The sequence below is a fragment of the Leiobunum rupestre genome, chromosome 9, assembly GCF_980474605.1.
Source record: "Leiobunum rupestre chromosome 9, qqLeiRupe1.1.hap1, whole genome shotgun sequence".
NCBI lineage: Eukaryota > Metazoa > Arthropoda > Arachnida > Opiliones > Sclerosomatidae > Leiobunum > Leiobunum rupestre.
This window is the reverse complement of record NC_143392.1, coordinates 11253141-11274706: the sequence shown is the minus strand read 5'-3', so window position 1 is coordinate 11274706 and position 21566 is coordinate 11253141. Positions and strand designations below refer to the sequence as shown.

At 38.0% G+C, this 21566-nt stretch overlaps 1 protein-coding gene across 1 annotated transcript; it reads right to left on the bottom strand.

The window, feature by feature from the left end:
- Positions 1–993: 993 nt before the first annotated feature.
- On the bottom strand, positions 994–16710 carry LOC149926517 (acyl-CoA Delta-9 desaturase-like). Its single transcript, XM_090158521.1, has 4 exons — positions 16545–16710; positions 16340–16470; positions 9335–9540; positions 994–1901 (listed from the first exon to the last, which is right to left on the bottom strand). The coding sequence occupies exons 1-4, from the start codon at positions 16696–16698 to the stop codon at positions 1478–1480; spliced, it is 915 nt and encodes a 304-aa protein (XP_090014647.1). The 5' UTR covers positions 16699–16710; the 3' UTR covers positions 994–1477.
- Positions 16711–21566: the final 4856 nt, after the last annotated feature.

Sequence of the window (21566 nt, the reverse complement as noted above, 5' to 3'; positions counted from 1 at the left end):
AACCTTGAATCACGGCATTATACCTCATTAACTAATCAACAAAAAGCAAATCCAAGTTATTTTAAGCAGTAGCTGGAATGTTAAATCAAAGTCGTTTTTTACAATAACTTTCCGCCGTAAATTAAACCTTTAAATCCTTGAAAAATCACTAAAAAATTATCATTTCAAAATATATTGCATAATAGTTTCAAAGACGAAACATAAATTATTTAATTAAATTATCCTTCGGCTTAATAATGTCGCTCTTTAGCTTTGAGATGCGCTCGAGTGAAAACCCTCGACACACAGTAACTGGATAACAACCATTTCAGCTCCCCTAGGGCCATCTATGTATGATATTGTAAAACGTTTTACGAAAAATAATTCAGGATGTGCGTCATTCATAAAGTTACTAAAGCGCCAAAAGAATTCCCGTAGTAATAAAGAGTTACAGTTTGAAATTACCCCTAAATTGTGAAACAAATACTTTAATCCCAAAAATTTTAATAGCACCATTAATCTTAATTCCTTCGAGGCTTCGAAAATGGAACTTTTTTATTTCATATTGGTCCTTAGAAGGCTTAGAGAACTATTCATCAGTATTGTGGCTCCACCTACGGCAGCTTCTACAAACTGATCGTATTGAAAGGAAATATTTATATTTTCCGATAATATATGGCAACTCTTACTATGCTTTTGCGTGGGCAATGTTACCGAATTAAGGTATTTTAAATAGGTATTAACTTGCTTGGAAAAATTTAAATTTATCTTATGGTAATAAAGATTTGTTACTTAACATCAAGCTGTGAAACTTTCAAGGCCAACATAGACTATTACGACCGCACTGTTCAGTCCTTTATTGTTAAGTTATTTCTTTAGGCATTGTCGTAAGTAGGATTCAAATATTTTTTAATGCGTAATTTGTTAAAGTATCCAAATAAGTATACATAGGCATTTTAATAAAATTAATTTATTTTACACAATTTGAACAATTATTGTTAACATAAAGGTCACCAAAATATATCACATAGTTTGCGCTTTTTATATCGGTAAATTTTCAATCGAATCGAATATAATCGAAAACGGTAATAGCATAAGTAACATACCATAAGTATGGCACTTAATATTCTTCCAATGTTTTTTTTAATGATTATCGGTTTGGTGAATGAACTCATCGCGAGCATTTTCTAGTCTTTGTAATTGTCAGGTAATGGTGCCCGACAACCTATTTAAATAATAAGCTAAGGCCTATTCAAAAAGTTACTCTGGAAATATAATGACGAATTGTGGAATTGAACACAAAATTCTTCGTTTTTGTAAGTAGTTATTGTTATTTTTGAATTTGATATCTACACGCGTTTTTAATCTCTACGTGAATAGTTTAAATCATTCAGTGTCATACTTGTGTCATACTTATATATATATTTTGTTACTTATGATAATAACGAAACAAATTTATCCTCAAGATCGAAGACGGGTCAAAAGGTTGCTAGCGCGTTCATTGACTTTTTTGACCCGTTCGTTTGACCCTTTGTTCGATCATCTCTTTGGAAACTACTTTAAGGTCGTAGGCTTGACCCATTAGGGCCATGACATTCAGAAACATGGTCGAGAAGTTGAGTTTGACTCCCCATTCGCTGGTGGCGTAGTCCCAAGGGAAGGTGTGATGGTAATTATGGAAGCCCTCTCCGATGGCGAACAGCGAGACGAATTTGTTCTCGGCCGGGTTGATGTTTGCGTCGTACGGACGAAATCCCCACAAGTGCGCGGCGCTGTTTACCAGCCAAGTGCAGTGTAGGCAGAATACGTAGCGAAATACGAAACAAATCATGACAGAGTTCCAGTAGGTTTCGTTCCACGCGTACATCGGAATCGTGATTGGTAATACAATGGCGCAGACTATGAAGAGCGGCACGTAGTATCTGTTGGAATTCACCGACAAATAATTAGTTGCTATTAAAACCAAAAAATAGGGCTGTGCGATTAGTGGTTTTTGCCAATAGAGTCGATTATCGAGAAACAAATTTATTTTTCATCGAGTATACCTCTACTTGGAATGCTTATCCTGCCGTATCGCGTATGGTAAGATCACTCTGACGGCTTTGGCCCCGCCTACGAGAGAAAAAATCCCCTCTCACCTTGTTGTTTGTTAAGTTAACATAGTGACGTCAAAAAACCGTCAGCCACATCAAGACGAAAATCTGCCGCGATAAGCATTCCAAGTAGAGGTATGGATTACTGGAGTCGAGTCGAGTAACTAAAAAAAAACCTTGAGTAATATTTTTAACGAGTCGGGTTATCGAGTACTTGATTAGGAATAGGAGCTGGTTTTATTCAAGTAATTATTAAATTACATTTAAAAGGTGTATAAAGTAACTTTCAATGCTGAAAAATATTCTTTAATTAAATGAACCACAGTTTCCACAACTTTGTATGTAACGTTTATTTGCCCCCCGAAAAGTTGTAAAAACCCGTCTTTGAACTTTGAAGCAACGAGGATAGAAAAACATACTCAACGAGTTTAGAGAGCAGCTAATTCGAGTAATCGGGTACCCGATTATTCAATTTTTAGGTACTCGGTAAGCGACGAGTATTCTCTAATTACTTATTCGAGTACTCGACCTTTTTTGAGGTCGAGTACTCGAAGTAGTATTTCATTGCTTATGAAAGTTGATTTGTGTTTTTAACGATAAAATAATGCCGAAAAATAAGAATTGCTGCCGAAAGATATACATTTCCTGTTTCAATGAAAGGTCAAGTGGATCTTTGTTTTCCTACAGATAAAAGTAAAAATAGTACGGTAAATATTTGGGCAATAAATAAAAACCAATTAGCTCATGTTTAGCTTACCTCAAATTGAATATTTTTTTTTCTCAAATTTTTAATTGGGTCAGATCCATTGATAAAATGTAAACAGCGAATGTAATGCCTTTTGTTTATATTGTCAGGAGACCAATCGCTTCTTGAACAAGCTTCTAGCCATAGACGGTAAAATAAATGGGGGTGGAATTTTAAACCGTCATTGCCACTTAAAAACTGGACACTAGCCAGGGAGGGAACACCGGATTGGTTGGTATTGGAGCATGCGCAGAGGCCCATTTTTAACTTTCGCCGAGTAACAAATATCTAAATCGTGATTCTTCGTAGAGCACGTGGCGCCATCTAAGTAAACTGACCGTTATATTTCGGGAATAAAAGCTAGACAAAATGGTTGTTTAACTGTAAATTTACCTATAACTTGAATTCTTTAAATTAAAATACAAATTATTAACTGAGATCAATTGTAATGACGTGAAAAACGGTTGAAATGATTTCAGTGACAATTAAAGTCGCGAAGCGGAGAGGCTGGCAGCCATGCTGTCACGAAACGTTTCCCCTTTTTTCGTACCCCCAAATTCAAAAACCCTTCAGAGGCTGGGAAGCCGTTGGAATTTATTTTACCGTCTATTGTTTACAACGGTTTAATTGTGTTTTTGGTTTTCGAAATGTTAGTTCCAATTTAAAATTCTACCCATCACTTTTTAAAGTACTAGTACAATTACCAAACGACAGAATAAACGCTTCTCTTACTAGACAAGCGTCTCCATACAAAAAACCTGTTAACACTTTCGAAACACGGGAGAAGCCTTTGACCAGCCGTTAGAGGCGCCACTAGTAGTACTGCTGAAGCGCGGGGAAACGTTTTATCCTATCATTCCTACGCAAGTTTAGCCTTGGCCATTGAACACGCCAGTCTAGTTCATTGAATTGGGAATAATACTGCTAGAATTACAATAACGATTTCGGTTGCCATGGTTACGCGGGATCTGCTCTGAGAAGACTGTACGAAATTCATCTTTATAATTAGGCGGTAGCGCCATCTATATTTTTTAAAGATATATGGCTTAAAATAAATAATTATTAGCTAACTCACCGTAACTTGTATTAAAAAGGATCGTGTTGACAGAATAAAATTATTTTTAAACAACTTCAAAGGTTTGTTTGTTACGAGAAGTCATACATTTCAATTTCGCGTCAGATTCGCTCAAAAATTCAATAGTGGCCACCACCAGAGACAGATGCCGCCACGGTAGAACGATAAATTTGATAAAGTTTCCTTATTGAAATAAATTGGTCCCGCGCCAGCCAGATTTAGTTGTACCTCTATTTATTCCCAACTCAATGGTCTAGTTAGCGAAGCGTGACACTCTTTTTCGCGGTAATTTCCTGAGCGCGTCCCTGTTTGGTTTTCCCCCATTCAGCCCCATCCTCCATTATGTATAACCAAAGAGTGGATGCTAGACTCCAGCGTTGCCAGACGTACGATAATTATCGCAAATTGCGATACTTTAATCAAAATTTTTAGGGCGTACTATAATTTTCATGGCGTACGATATCAGACCATTATTTCGATAATTCTGCCTCAACGTACTATAATGTACGATAATCTTTAGATTTTTTTAAAACCTTACGAACGATTTATATTTTATTATTAATTTAATTAACTTTTCTACTTTTCTGTACGCGTAGTCCAAAGTGTGAGTTTATTACTCCTAGCTATTACCGCATTTTTTAAAACATTTTTAAACATATTAAGTTCAGTTAATAATGATAATAGACATTTTGTTTATTTCCCTGAAATAAAACTCCTGTAGTGCTTTAAAAAATCATCTTAATTCAACGCATTTATGTATGAATTAAAATTTATCGCCAAAAAGAAATGTACGATAATTTTCCAGGAAAATCGATAATTTTTTGGCCTAGATACGATAATTTCAGATTTTCGATCTGGCAACGCTGCTAGACTCCCCGCTGAGGGCAGAGGCAATGGCCGACGAGCGGGAGGCGAGTAAGAGCGGTAAAATAAAGGCGCGAAAAAGAGTGTATAGTCTTTGACAATAACCCTTGCAATAACTATAACAACATTTTTTACTGAGAACCTGTTTTGAAATAAAGCTAGCCAATGACTGAATAATCTACAGCATGAGGAACCACGGAAATAGTAACAGTCCTTGGAGGAACTGTATGTCTAAATTTAAAGAAGGGAAAATTCAATCGTCGTCAATGAGCATGCGCAGTGCGAGAAGAAAAGACCTTGAAATGCTCTCCCCACTCAGGGGCTTAAAAAGGGGGAAAGGCATTTGGAAACCCCGGCCGCCCGCTGAATTAGTGCACAGCGCGTATCTCGCCAGATGTACGATCCGGATTGTATTTGTACGATAATTGAACCCTTGGTACGATATACGATACGAAGGCTGGATCGTATGGCAAAAATGCGATCTTACGATAAAATACGATCCAAAGTACGATCCGTGTAAAACTGTTTTCTTTAGATTGGAAATCTTTATATATATCTCTCAATATTGCGGTGATCAATGATCTTTAGCAGTGGCGTAGATAAGGGGAGGGTTTCCGTGCAGGGCCGGACTTAGAGATCCTGGGCCCATAGGCAGATAAGGAGTCTGGGCCCCCTTTTCACGCGCTGCATTTACTCTTATCCCTGGAACTAGGCAGCTAGGCTGTGCCTGAATTTCCCTGTTTCAGCGTAAAAGTCTGAGCTCTACGGTTATATTACTAAATAAAAGCTCTTAACAATCGTCGACTAAATATGCGATAGTTATGCAACATTGCGATTTAAGGGTGCGTTCGTAAACTGCCAGGCACAAATTTTGGTAATTTTAAAACAAAGTTTGCTTCTACTTAGGAATTTCTCCAATATAAATTACGATTGATATTATAGATTTATGCCTTTGAATACAGTAATTACGGTCACTGGAGGGCCCCTTCCAAGGATGGGTCCCTAGGCCACGGCCTAGGTTGGCTTAGGCGGAAATACGGAACTGTTTCCGTGTAAACCCCCCCCCCCCTTGGTGAACTTTGGCTGTACTTAATTTTCACCCCGTTCTCGACCCCTTAGGTATTTTACATAGTTTAAACCCCTCCCTCGAATCCACTTCCAAACACGCTCTTGCGGCGAGGGGTCGGACACTTGCCATTATTTTGTACGGGATTTCGGGATTTCGTAGAGATTTTGGCGATTTTATCATTACTTTTTGAAGTGATTTTGGGATTTCAATGTTAATTTACCATAGAGAGAGTTAAAAGATTTTGCGATTTTATACAAAGTGTACGGGATTTTGGTAAATGTCCGACCCCTCGTCTTGCGGTTTGGTGGGGGCGTGATAATTGTGGCCACGAATCGGAAATATTAACAAAATATTTTCTCACGTGGTTTTTCGTACATAAAGGTGAGCTAAAGTATACGACATAAAAGGTTGATCAAACTGTTTTTTATTATGTTTAAATAACTTTTGGGCTTAATTGGTTTGTTGTCAGCCGTACGATCCTTCTTAATCTAGTACCATCGAAATCAAAACTCTATACGATAATCCAGCGCTTGGAATCTGGCAACCCTGGTATCTCGTCAGTCTCTCCCAGGGATAGTTCCTCTATGGTTACACTAACTTGTAAGTAACACTTATTAATCCAATGTGACTATGTGGCGATGATCCGCTTGTACCCATAGATATATGAAATAGCATAGATACCTTACGCTGCGTACGGGCCCGTGGCAAGAACACGGAAGAGACAGCTAGCAGAAGACCGATAATTTCTGGATGCGCTACGTAATAGTGCCATCTATCGGTGTTCAAAATTAGTATTTAAAAAAGAACGATGTAGATTGGGCCTAATAATGGTGATAGCCCTAGAGTAACGTGTAGTTTTTTTGCTTTTGGTGGAAATATGGCGCTATAACGTAGCCCATCCAGAAAATACGCGTCGTCTGCTAGCTGTCACTTCCGTATCAGTTCCTCGTATAATTGTGGATCTATACTATTTCATATATATATGCTTGTGTTATGGTTCAGTTCCCCCCCCCCCCCCCGCCACGTGAGGTGGGCGAAGAAAACGTCACCAGCGCGTGTTTCAATCGCGTCATACAATAATAGATAGCGAAAAATGAAATCTTAGGGAAAAATGGAAATAAATTCTGACTGATTGCTTATAAAAAGCATCATTAAACATCTCAGGCGGTAGGCGCCAGGGGCGTGCCAACGTTTTAACGAGAGCGTGGGCAAAAATCCTAATATAAGCACAACCTTGTTAAATAGGTTGCGTCCGAAAAAATGCCGAGGTATAGAAAACAAAACACAAAGTTGTCGCGTCTCTACTTAGACTAATGTGTATCGGCAGGAATCCATACTTCTACTTGGAATGCTCATCGCGGCAGATTTTCGTCTCGAAGTGTCTGCGGTTTTTTTGACGTCACTATGTTAACTTAACAAACAACTACGTGAGAGGGGAGCGCGCGCAGAGGGGATTTTTTCTCTCGTAGGCGGGGCCAAAGCCGTCAGAGTGATCTTACCATACTACGCGATACGGCAGGATAAGCATTCCAAGTAGAGGTAGGGATTCCGGGTATCGGTTATGACACTAACTGACAAGGAGAGTACCCGAGGTGTTTATTGCTGATTTTGTTCAAAGTCGGGCGTAATTTAGACCTATATGAGATATGAAATTTCGCAAAAGGAGACGTTGCACTACCCCTTCGATTTGCCATGCCAACTGAAAATGTTCTTGACCACTTAAAACAAAAATAAGATTTTTTCCTTATTTTACCCAAACATTGTTACAATTTTACCCCCAAAAATGTTCTAATTTACCCAAACTTGATGAAATTTACCTAAATGTGGTCCAAATTACCCATTTCGTGATTTAAAAAATATCCCATGCTTTTTTTAAATGAAGATTTTTTGTTTTAAGTGGTCAAGAACATTTTCGGTTGCTATGGTAAATCGAATGGTGAGTGCCACGTCTCCTTTTGGGAAATTTCATATCTCATATAGGTCTACATTACGCCCGACTTTGAACTAAATCGGAAATTAACACCTCGGGTAATATACTCCCCTTGTGAGAACATGCAGGTACGATTATCAGTAAAAGTACATGGTAATACATGGATGACGGCCGCGTGTAAAGATAGTTGTGTTTGATAATGTAAAGCCTCTGCTTTCATGTTTTACCGACAGTATTCCCCCCTCCCCCTTCAGCTTTCAAAAGATAAGAGGCGTGGTTTATCCTTGGATTAACAATAGTAGGCACTACTATTGTTAATCCAAGGTTTATCTTCCGTAAAACACTTCATTTCCTTCTTACTAGATGCATGAATGTATTCATTTCAACGGTTTCAACCAGGAATATAAAATTTCATTAGGTACTCTAGTCTCAGTCGTTAGGATGGGATGGGCTTAGTTATTATGACGTTGGTCACTCGCCGCCAATCAACAATTGTATTGAAGGGAAACGTTTTGAAACTTGACTAACTTTTAGTGCCAAGGCGTAGCGCGAAAATTAGGTTCTAAAATTTTAATACACTTTTTGATAGAACGAAAATAGGTAAGAATATTAATAATAAATTCTTTTATTTATGATTATCAAGTAATTTGGTAAGAGTACAGGTATTTTTCTAAGAATCACGAGTCATTTTCTTCACCGGTTAAATCGCCCAATCCCGGAAACGTCTTGTGGATCGAGTCAACAACAAACACCTGTCTCCTGATTGGCTCAAGTGATTACGTAAAGCGTAGAAAGGCACCGCCCACCTTAGCCCCAGATGGCAGAAAGGGTAATGATATAGTTTGATATTCGTGGTTGAAATGAATACAATTATGCTATTAGGTTATTGGGCAAAGAAGAAGATCAGTGGCGTAGCCAGGGGGGGGGGGGGCACAGGTGGCACATGCCCTTCGCGAAACATATGGTCGTAGGTACAATTTTTTTAATTTTCAACTTTTTTTCAATAGTATCCCCCCGAAATAAAATCTAATCGATGGTGGCTCAATTTCAAAATGTACCCCCAATTTAATGTTTGAAATTTTAACATAGGCTTGAGCTTTAGTGGGCCCTGACCTTTTTCTATCCCCGTCTACATTTCCGGGCCGCTAGGTTTAAGCCTAGTCAGACTATTGGTTACTCGGACACTGAGGCCATGGCCTACTCTCTAGTTTGACGTGACCATTTGGGTTGGGGACATCGCAGCTCTGCAGGGTTGCCCCACGTCAGGGAAAAGTCGGGGAATTCAGTTTTATCTTGACACTTTTTAAGGTAATTTTACTCTAGATCTATGGCAAATTATGTTATTATTATTTAGATCCTTGAAAGGTTTTTTAACATTGAAATAACTTTTGTACTGAAATATAAGTTCATCAAATTTATTAACTTCTATAAATGTAAAAGTTAAAAATTGTCTATTTTTGGCCCTAAAAAATTAGGGAAAATAACTTAAAATTCGCAGGGAAAACAGGGAATAGTAAGGGAATTGGTATCTGATAATATTGTGGCAACCCTGCTCAGGTACTCGCGAATAGACCCTTACTTGTGTTGGTAGTGGACGACCGTGTCGGCTTGGAGGTCGGTCATGTCGATCTGTTGGCCCTTCGTCTTGATATCCGGGTGTTTCTTGCACAGCAACCAGCCCATGTGGGAGAAGAAGAATCCGCGAGTGGCGTTGTGAGGGTCGGCGTCCGTTTCGGAATATTTGTGGTGCACGCGGTGATCCCGGGCCCACTCAAAGATGCTATTCTGCATGGTTACAACATATCCACTCATTAGTACCGTAGAAGCGTATGTAAATCATATAGTAATAATAATAATCAGCTAGGCTATAACCCAACGCACCACCCTTGTCATACTTATGTAACGTAATCACACAAAAGTATCCCATAAAAGCATTTTATTTATTGAAACCTTGTTCACGGGATATGACGTAAATTACGTCACTCATAAGTATCCCATAAAAGCATTTTATTTATTGAAACGTTTTTCACGGGATATGACGTAAATTACGTCACTCATAAGTATCCCATAAAAGCATTTTATTTATTGAAACTTTGTTCACGGGATATGACGTAAATTACGTCACTCATAAGTATCCCATAAAAGCATTTTATTTATTGAAACGTTTTTCACGGGATATGACGTAAATTACGTCACTCATAAGTATCCCATAAAAGCATTTTATTTATTGAAACCTTGTTCACGGGATATGACGTAAATTACGTCACTCATAAGTATCCCATAAAAGCATTTTATTTAATGAAACCTTGTTCACGGGATATGACGTAAATTACGTCACTCATAAGTATCCCATAAAAGCATTTTATTTAATGAAACCTTGTTCACGGGATATGACGTAAATTACGTCACTCATAAGTATCCCATAAAAGCATTTTATTTATTGAAACTTTGTTCACGGGATATGACGTAAATTACGTCACTCATAAGTATCCCATAAAAGCATTTTATTTATTGAAACGTTTTTCACGGGATATGACGTAAATTACGTCACTCATAAGTATCCCATAAAAGCATTTTATTTATTGAAACTTTGTTCACGGGATATGACGTAAATTACGTCACTCATAAGTATCCCATAAAAGCATTTTATTTATTGAAACGTTTTTCACGGGATATGACGTAAATTACGTCACTCATAAGTATCCCATAAAAGCATTTTATTTATTGAAACTTTGTTCACGGGATATGACGTAAATTACGTCACTCATAAGTATCCCATAAAAGCATTTTATTTATTGAAACGTTTTTCACGGGATATGACGTAAATTACGTCACTCATAAGTATCCCATAAAAGCATTTTATTTATTGAAACCTTGTTCACGGGATATGACGTAAATTACGTCACTCATAAGTATCCCATAAAAGCATTTTATTTAATGAAACCTTGTTCACGGGATATGACGTAAATTACGTCACTCATAAGTATCCCATAAAAGCATTTTATTTAATGAAACCTTGTTCACGGGATATGACGTAAATTACGTCACTCATAAGTATCCCATAAAAGCATTTTATTTATTGAAACTTTGTTCACGGGATATGACGTAAATTACGTCACTCATAAGTATCCCATAAAAGCATTTTATTTATTGAAACGTTTTTCACGGGATATGACGTAAATTACGTCACTCATAAGTATCCCATAAAAGCATTTTATTTATTGAAACCTTGTTCACGGGATATGACGTAAATTACGTCACTCATAAGTATCCCATAAAAGCATTTTATTTAATGAAACCTTGTTCACGGGATATGACGTAAATTACGTCACTCATAAGTATCCCATAAAAGCATTTTATTTAATGAAACCTTGTTCACGGGATATGACGTAAATTACGTCACTCATAAGTATCCCATAAAAGCATTTTATTTATTGAAACTTTGTTCACGGGATATGACGTAAATTACGTCACTCATAAGTATCCCATAAAAGCATTTTATTTATTGAAACGTTTTTCACGGGATATGACGTAAATTACGTCACTCATAAGTATCCCATAAAAGCATTTTATTTATTGAAACTTTGTTCACGGGATATGACGTAAATTACGTCACTCATAAGTATCCCATAAAAGCATTTTATTTATTGAAACGTTTTTCACGGGATATGACGTAAATTACGTCACTCATAAGTATCCCATAAAAGCATTTTATTTATTGAAACTTTGTTCACGGGATATGACGTAAATTACGTCACTCATAAGTATCCCATAAAAGCATTTTATTTATTGAAACGTTTTTCACGGGATATGACGTAAATTACGTCACTCATAAGTATCCCATAAAAGCATTTTATTTATTGAAACTTTGTTCACGGGATATGACGTAAATTACGTCACTCATAAGTATCCCATAAAAGCATTTTATTTATTGAAACGTTTTTCACGGGATATGACGTAAATTACGTCACTCATAAGTATCCCATAAAAGCATTTTATTTATTGAAACCTTGTTCACGGGATATGACGTAAATTACGTCACTCATAAGTATCCCATAAAAGCATTTTATTTAATGAAACCTTGTTCACGGGATATGACGTAAATTACGTCACTCATAAGTATCCCATAAAAGCATTTTATTTAATGAAACCTTGTTCACGGGATATGACGTAAATTACGTCACTCATAAGTATCCCATAAAAGCATTTTATTTATTGAAACTTTGTTCACGGGATATGACGTAAATTACGTCACTCATAAGTATCCCATAAAAGCATTTTATTTATTGAAACGTTTTTCACGGGATATGACGTAAATTACGTCACTCATAAGTATCCCATAAAAGCATTTTATTTATTGAAACTTTGTTCACGGGATATGACGTAAATTACGTCACTCATAAGTATCCCATAAAAGCATTTTATTTATTGAAACGTTTTTCACGGGATATGACGTAAATTACGTCACTCATAAGTATCCCATAAAAGCATTTTATTTATTGAAACTTTGTTCACGGGATATGACGTAAATTACGTCACTCATAAGTATCCCATAAAAGCATTTTATTTATTGAAACGTTTTTCACGGGATATGACGTAAATTACGTCACTCATAAGTATCCCATAAAAGCATTTTATTTATTGAAACCTTGTTCACGGGATATGACGTAAATTACGTCACTCATAAGTATCCCATAAAAGCATTTTATTTAATGAAACCTTGTTCACGGGATATGACGTAAATTACGTCACTCATAAGTATCCCATAAAAGCATTTTATTTATTGAAACCTTGTTCACGGGATATGACGTAAATTACGTCACTTCTAACTCGGTGTTGAAAAACGCCTAATCAACTTTACAGATGACTAACTTTAACCAAAGATAAATCAGGCCTGGACTGGCTCCTTTGGGGGCCCTCGTCTAGAGACTGAAGAGGAGCCCCTTACCGGGTGGTGGGGGGTATGGAATAAAAATCTAAATGGTTATTTATAGGACAACAAATAACATTTAAAGTGTACTAGATTCTACGTGCACATTCATTTGAAACGTCAAACGCGTCTAAAGGACCTTTAGGAAAAATTTATTATAAGCAATTTGGGGCCCCCTTGAGCCGGGGGCCCTCGGCGATCGCCGACCAGCCGACCTGACCAGTCCGGGCCCGAAGATAATATAAACCTCGTACCGTAGATTCCAATTCACTGCCTCGCTCGTAGTCAATAGCGTTTCCCAGGAATCCATACCTCTACTTGGAATACTTATCCAGCCGATAATATAAACCTCGTACCGTAGATTCCAATTCACTGCCTCGCTCGTAGTCAATAGCGTTTCCCAGGAATCCATACCTCTACTTGGAATACTTATCCAGCCGATAATATAAACCTCGTACCGTAGATTCCAATTCACTGCCTCGCTCGTAGTCAATAGCGTTTCCCAGGAATCCATACGTCTACTTGGAATGCTTATCCTGACGGATCGCATATGGTAAGATCACTCTGAAGCTTTGGCACCGCCTACGATATTAAAAATCCCCTCTGCACGCGCTCTCCTCTCACGTTGTTGTTTGTTAAGTTAACATAGTGACGTCAAAAAACCGTCAGCCACATCGAGACGAAAATCTGCCGCGATAAGCATTCCAAGTAGAGGTATGTATTCCCGCGTTTACCCACTGCCTGCCGGAACTTCGAACACATTAGCTCCGTAGTAACCATGGTAACCAACTATAGATAGTTTAAATTACGTCACTACTAACTCCGTGACAAAAAATGCCTCATCAGCTTTACCATAAGTAACTTAATAACAATAAATATGACTCTTCCTATAGTTTTAATGCTAATTTCCCGACCGAACCTTTTTTCCACGCTGACATTCTCGCCAAGCTCTGACTTGTACTTGCACTCGAATTGAGTAGCGTGTGTTGCACTTGCACTCGAACTGAGTAGCGTGTTTTGCACTTGCACTCGAACTGAGTAGCGTGTTTTGCACTTGCACTCGAACTGAGTAGCGTGTGTTGCACTCGCACTCGAACTGAGTAGCGTGTTTTGCACTTGCACTCGAACTGAGTAGCGTGTTTTGCACTTGCACTCGAACTGAGTAACGTGTGTTGCACTTGCACTCGAACTGAGTAACGTGTTTTGCACTTGCACTCGAACTGAGTAGCGTGTTTTGCACTTGCACTCGAACTGAGTAGCGTGTTTTGCACTTGCACTCGAACTGAGTAGCGTGTTTTGCACTTGCACTCGAACTGAGTAGCGTGTTTTGCACTTGCACTCGAACTGAGTAGCGTGTTTTGCACTTGCACTCGAACTGAGTAGCGTGTTTTGCACTTGCACTCGAACTGAGTAGCGTGTTTTGCACTTGCACTCGAACTGAGTAGCGTGTTTTGCACTTGCACTCGAACTGAGTAGCGTGTTTTGCACTTGCACTCGAACTGAGTAGCGTGTTTTGCACTTGCACTCGAACTGAGTAGCGTGTTTTGCACTTGCACTCGAACTGAGTAGCGTGTTTTGCACTTGCACTCGAACTGAGTAGCGTGTTTTGGATTTGCACTCGAACTGAGTAGCGTGTTTTTGGACTTGCACTCGAACTGAGTAGCGTGTTATCGTCCTTGGTTGTAGTATATCTCGCCTAAGGCATATTTAGACACTAGGGGGCTCTGTGTCGAGAGTTAAACCTAGATTGCGCAATAGCTCTGAAAATCAGTTCGGGAATATATTTCTTAATTGACATACTTATTGTTAAAATGTTACTTATGGCTTTACTGATGGGAAACGGAAAGTTTTGAAGAATTACTCGCCCTTTTCTAATTTTAACAAACTATAGTTGCGGGATTTCGTTTCCGTGGTAACCTTTTCAATAGCGGAATCATTAAAACACTTTTGGCATTTTTGGGTCCCCTTATTGTATGTTCCGTGTAAAACAAGGTCTCACTGAAGTTGATTCTATGGAATTGTTAAACAAATCCAATACCTATGAGTAATTACTTTACACGTCGTACATGGTAGAAGATATAGACAGAATTGTCTACGTAAGTTGATCTTTTTCAAAAGGTTTTCTTATAAAAAAATTTTAAATTGAAAAAATATTTCTATAAAAACCTTTATTTAAGCTTTTTCAAATGATTTTACTTCTTAAAAACTGTTAGTTCTATGGGTTTAGCTCCTAAACACTGTTACGTTCTATGGTTTTAGCTCCTAAACACTTAAGTTCTATGGTTTTAGCTCTTAAACACTGTTAGTTCTATGAGTTCTATGGTTTTAGCTCATAAACACTGTTAGTTCTATGGTTTTAGCTCATAAACACTGTTAGTTCTATGGTTTTAGCTCATAAACACTGTTAGTTCTATGGTTTTAGCTCATAAACACTGTTAGTTCTATGAGTTCTATGGTTTTAGCTCTTAAACACTGTTAGTTCTATGGTTTTAGCTCTTAACCACTGTCAGTTCTATGGTTTTAGCTCTTAAACACTGTTAGTTCTATGAGTTCTATGGTTTTAGCTCTTAAACACTGTTAGTTCTATGGTTTTAGCTCTTAACCACTGTCAGTTCTATGGTTTTAGCTCTTAAACACTGTTAGTTCTATGAGTTCTATGGTTTTAGCTCTTAAACACTGTTAGTTCTATGGTTTTAGCTCTTAACCACTGTCAGTTCTATGGTTTTAGCTCTTAAACACTGTTAGTTCTATGAGTTCTATGGTTTTAGCTCTTAAACACTGTTAGTTCTATGGTTTTATTAATCGTTAAACAGGGTTTTTGCTCTTTAAAACGGTTAAAAACTGTTTAGCTCTAATAACTGTTAGCTATAACAGTTTTAGCTATTTACCGTTTAAAGGGAATATAACCTCTGTTATTTCTGTCACCCTCCGAGGGTTCCAATATTGTCCGCTGCCTCCCATGGCTTTTCACACCTGCGGCGCTGATAATCGCTGATTGTGAAGGGAATAAAGGAAATTGATGGGCTCTTCCATAAAGGACGCGTTGGAGGTTCTATTCCCTTTAAGCTGTTAAAATTAGTTAAAGGGGAACGGCCAGGCTTTTCCAAATATGGTCTTATTTCCGTATCAAAAGATTAACAAGACGTTCAATATACTAACACGTACCCTTTTTTGTCTTGAAAAAATAGCTTTTGGCCCAAAAAGTTGAAACGAAAAATAACGCCAGGTGTTGGGGTATGAATTTTCGCCGCCATCTTAGGGGCTGCCGCCAGCGCCCCTAACCTCGTATGAGCGATTTGCGAACTATCCTAACTTTTAAAATCGCGCAATTTAGGCTTAGGTCTCTTATAACTGGAACGCGCCGCGCGTGCAAAACATATTTTTTCGTCTTCAGCAGCGCGTGCTTTTACGTTGTTTTTCTGTCTCACCGACTTCTCACCAGGTGTCGCGGCGGACGCGCGCTTTTCGATTTCCCGAAATTTTATTAAAAATTAACCACTCAATATTTTTGATGCGGTTTTCGCCATAAATTTTAGTTTTTAATGGGCTATAGGGCTATCTAACTGGTTAAAGCTTGACCGTTCCCCTTTAAAGCGGCATACGGGGAAATTCCTATAGCACCAAACTAAGAAAATAAGACTCAATTCGGCTTACCTGTAAAGCGGCAGTCTGACAAAAAGCTAAGAATATTCTTAAAGGTAATTTAGCCTTGTATGCCTTGTGAGACCACAGTCTGTGAGCTCCGGCGGTTATGCCCAGTAGCGACAAGTAACCAAACGTGAACGCTGCAAAGATAACTACGATTTAAAACTATTGCTTCATTTACGGAATTCAAAATGTAAGAATTGTCTCAACTCACCGAATAGTGTAGATTTGTAGTCTGCCCATGGTAAGACAAACAGAAAGGCGTAGAATGCTCCCGCGTGCAACAACAGATACACCAACACGTTCCTCCAAACTATTTCGAGTTTGGCTCGGTGAACTTCTTCGGAGACTGGTTTGCTCGCTGTCATCCTTCTGCTTAAAGTTATTTTCGGACAATGACAAGAAAATATAATATTTTAATAATATTATTTGCTAATATTTGAAAAAATAGGAATGAGTCGCGAGTAAACCGCTTTCAACTACATATTTAACATTATTTTTCCTTAGTTATTAATTTTATGGTTCAAGGAAAGTGAACAATACGACGTTTTTACGTGTTTTACACGAAGGACAAAGTTAAATTATTCTTTTGGCGCAAAGGAAACCGATTTATACGTAATATTCAGTATTTTTTTACAAATTCGAATACGTATACCATAAAATATGTTTTGATTGTATTGACAGCGAAGCGTACGCCGTGTGTTAGGGGCAATACTAGCCAACTAAACCCACACACTGCGCGGTTGCGATTCATAATTTTAATTTCGCATCCAGTAAGCGATGCCGTCGTCAATCTGTCGAAATCGGCCGTATTGGTAATCAAAATGACATTTGGCAATAATTTTTTTATCAGAAGTGTATTCAATAGCTCTTTGTGAGAAGCGTACATCTCCCTAGAGACTGCTGAAGTGTTTTTCACTGCATTTTAAATATACTTGATCGAAAATTGCCATAAAAAAAACATTAAGGAAGTGATTACGTCAAGAATGTATTTATGACCAGGGGTCCGAAATTTGCAAATTTTGCGTACGGGATTTTGAATCTCAAAGTGATTTTAGAAATCAGACACTGATTTTGAGATTTCAGTGCGCAATTTTCGTGGTTCTTTTTTGGTTATTTAGGCTGATTTCGAGATTTTGGTACTGATTTTCGACGAGATTTCGGAATTTTCAAGTTAATTTCAAGATTTCTAAAATCATTTTGCTCAAGAGTGTTGGACCCCTTGATTTATGAACATGTTGATACGATTTGCAAATTCCAAATACGCCCAAAACAAATCCACTCGGTATAGACTCTTAAACGCGCCTCCCCAATCGACCATGACCTTACAGTCTACGGGGAGGGGGATGAAAAAACCGGTTTTGGGGGGATGGAATTTCTGCGGTTGAGCGTTGAGGGCTTGCTCGTTAGTTGTCTGTACGATAATGGCGGCGCCCAGTAAACGTTTCTAAAAAGAGTTAAGAGTGTATTGATCATCTAAGACTGACGTATTCCGACGCGATTGAAGACCACTTTGGTGACGTGTTTCCCCCCCCCCCCCTAGGGGAAATTCAACCACGATGTCCAAGGATAGTTTCCACCAAAGACTATATATACGCTTCGCTTACTAGACAGGCGTGTTCCTAGGAAAAACCTGTTAACACATCTGTAGCACTGTAAAAGCTGGGTTAATTTTTTGACCCGCGGCTAGAGGCGCCACTAGTAACACAGCTCAAGCTAGGGGAAAATTTTGACCAGCGTCGAGATGGAGCCACAATCGGTATGCAAGTTGAGCCATAGAACACGCCTGTCTAGTAAGCGAAGCGTTTATATAGTCTTTGGTTTCCACATAGTCATTCTCTCTAAGCATCAATATATTCTTGGTTACGTAAAAGGTAGTTGGCCCCACAGGTGGTCTGCGTTCAGGTGTTTTTGTCTTCATAACATATCGTCTCATGCCCAAAAATATCATAGTTCCTTCGTCAAAGTACCATTTTAGGAGAATTAGAAATATAGTTTATACAATTTTGACTATATTGGTTATACATTTATTTGTAGTTCGGGACGAAATATCGTGATCGAGTTACCGAGCCGATTTGATTTTGTTTAGGGATAAAGCTCTTACTGTCAGAGCGAGAGGGGGATGGGGGTAACCATAGATATAAGAAATGTATATACAGGTCTAGATAAATTTCGGGGCGTCTAAGCCTAACATAAAATATGGAATTGACACCTAGCAGACACCGAGGAAGTCACGTGACCAAGAGCGCGAGCTTTCTTAGCATTTTAGTACTAACAATTGTAAGTGCTTGACCTTTCCGCAGGCCGTAGTCTTTAGACACCATCTGTTGGTGACTTTAGTATAATTTTTAAGCAGGAGACAATGGCTCTCGCGACGATAGCACGAGCTTTATCACCGATAGATAGCGCCTTATAAGGATAGCCTGCAGAAATTACGCGTTTCTGCTAGCTGTCACCTCCGTATTAACTCCCTTTGAAATATTCTATCTAGACCTTTATATACGTTTCCTATATCTATGGGGGTAACGCAGTGGCGCCGCCATGATTTTTCCCCACGTAGGCACTACAATTTGGGGCCCCCTCTTGCCAACCCATTTTTAATATATTTACTTTAACCATAAGTAACATAATAAACATAAGTATGACACTACCTATTTACCTAATGCATTTTTTAATAATGGTCTGTTTCGCCATTGAAAACGTAAATTATTATGTGACTAAAGACTAATAACTCTCGGCGAATTCCTCTTAGTCTTTGGAAATCGCTGAGTGATACAGCCCAAGCCCATTAAAAATTGAAATGCTTTCCAAAATGTAAATAACGCTTACTTTGTGTGAAAATATTTATGCATTATTATATCAGGAGATAAAAATAACTATTATAAACATTACACATTAGCTAGTTATTTTCGAATTTAAAACATGTGTTTTCGCTGGTATGAACAACCATCTGAAAGACTGAAACTTTACTACTACTATAACTAACAAAGTTACTTTATCAACTTATATACAGGGTGATTCAATAGTCAGTACAGAAATTTCTGGTGGTTGTAGGGGATGAGAAGTATGCAGGTTTTTGTCGCGTTTCTCTGCGACGAGTTTAAAGAGCGCTAGAGGGCTTCAAAGTTTGACCTACTACCCCCTGGAAGTAGGCTGCTACAAGCACGCACCCACGAAGCAGGAAAAAAACTCTTTTAGGGCTTATTACCTACCCATTCGAAACTATCACTAGCCACGCGCGTAACTCCCCCTCAGCGGGAGGAGAAGTGACAGCCGCGTAAGGCAACCGTTGCGTTTTTGCTTACGAGCTTACCCCCTGGTATTATACAATAGGTATTATCCTTTTTAAATGGATAATAAACCCATAAAATATGTGCATTAGTCACAAGTTTGAAATTTTTCAGCAATTTCTCTATTAATTCGGCTACGGAAAATTTACCAATATGAAATTTTTTTTTGCGTTGAAGCCATTGAATTGGGAATAATACTGCTAGAATTACAATTACGATTTCGGTTGCCATGGTTACGCGGGACCTGTTCTGATAAGACTGTACGAAAATCATCTTTATAATTAGGCGATAGTGCCATCTATATTTTGTAAAGTTATATGGCTAAAATAAATAATTATTAGCTAACTCACCGTAACTTGAGTTAAAAAGGATCGTGTTGACAGAATAAAATTATTTTTAAACAACTTCAAAGGTTTTTTTGTTACGAGAAATCATACATTTTAATTTCGCGTCAGATTCGCGCAAAAATTAAATGGCAATATAGTTGCCACCACTAAAGACAGTTGCCGCCACGGTAGAATGATAAAGTTGATAAAGTCTCCATAGCCCTTTCCACACGGACACTATAGAGCGGTTTAGAAGTGGGCCGAGCCTGGGACAACCGTATTCACCCGACAAAATTTGGCGCGGGTTCTACTCGGGCTGAGACTACCTCGAGAGGTAGTCTCGACCCGGTTTAACCGTATTCGGCGCGCTTTCCGTCATTTTTAAAATGCGTGTGGACGCACCAACCGTGCTAGTAACATTTTATTAAAAAGCATTTCTTTTGCAATCTTTAAATTAAATAATTATATCATATATATATATATATATATATATATATATATATACATATATATGACTTTTGGTTATACCTAACAAATTAAATATTAAAAAATTTAAAATTAAGTCTATTTAAATACAATAATAATATACAGTATGAAGGTGAACGTTTATCTAAAATAAATATCAGTTATCGAGCTATTTTTTTTAAATAATACAACAATTTTTTAATAACCCTCGGTAATTTCTTTATAGACCTAATTTTTCGATTCTATATTTTATCTTTCTTTTGTTATTTAAATATCTGTTTTGTCTATTACGTATACGGTACTTCAAAAACATTAGTAGTAATAAAATTACATTCTTTACGCCGAACATTTTCTAGCCGTGCCGATCGCGGTTCACACTACGACGAAGTGAACGGATCACGTTAGCGGAACTAGTTTAAACTTCCGTCTGGACGCGAGCCAACTTTTCCGGTTTCGTACCGCGATGAAAAAGAAGCTAATGTGAAAAGGGCTTTATTGAACGAAATTGGTCCCGCGCCAGCCAGATTTAGTTGTACCTCTATTTATTCCCAACTCAATGGTCGAAGCTAACAATCGTGGCGTTTTAGGCCTAGAGAGAAAATATTGGTGATGATATAGTGCCGCTTGTAAGAACCTTGGGTCCCTGAGCCCAATTTTTATTTTTTTATTTAAAAAAAAAGGTTAAGATGCTAGGGATTCAATGGTGCAATTTTTTTTGTCAGAAACAATTATTCGTGGAGTTATGGAAATTCAAAGTTAAGCCTTTGTTCCCTATGTTTTTGAGCATTGCACCGAGTATTAAAGTGTTCCCCGTATTGGCGCCTGACGGCGCCGCGCACTCACTTCGCTTGAGCGCTGGGGGCGCGCGGCGCCACCCGAACCCCATTCTTGCTATCACGATGGGCCTTCTATAACGCAACCCAGAGGACTTACAAAGCCTTACGCATCAAGAATTTTGCTCTAAACCTCCTAAAATAAAACCCGCGTTAACAAAACATTTATAAGAAATGTTTTCGCGATTGCAGCATTAATTTCGCCTAAATCAACGCAAATTTCCAAGCAATTCGGTAATATAAGGGGAAAAATATAAATAATTTTGAACTCGCAATCCAGCGCTTTTCCAACTGCGCTAGCAGGTAGGTTGGGAAGGCGCTA

Bases quoted from the DNA above. Each gene is read 5' to 3' on its own strand.
- LOC149926517 (XM_090158521.1), bottom strand. From the start codon at position 16,698: ATGACAGCGAGCAAACCAGTCTCCGAAGAAGTTCACCGAGCCAAACTC. The intron at 9,541-16,339 runs GTAAGCCGAATT...GTAACCATGCAG, and splicing joins GTCAGACTGCCGCTTTACAG to AATAGCATCTTTGAGTGGGC. The intron at 1,902-9,334 runs GTAAGGGTCTAT...GAATTCCAACAG, and splicing joins GTCGTCCACTACCAACACAA to ATACTACGTGCCGCTCTTCA.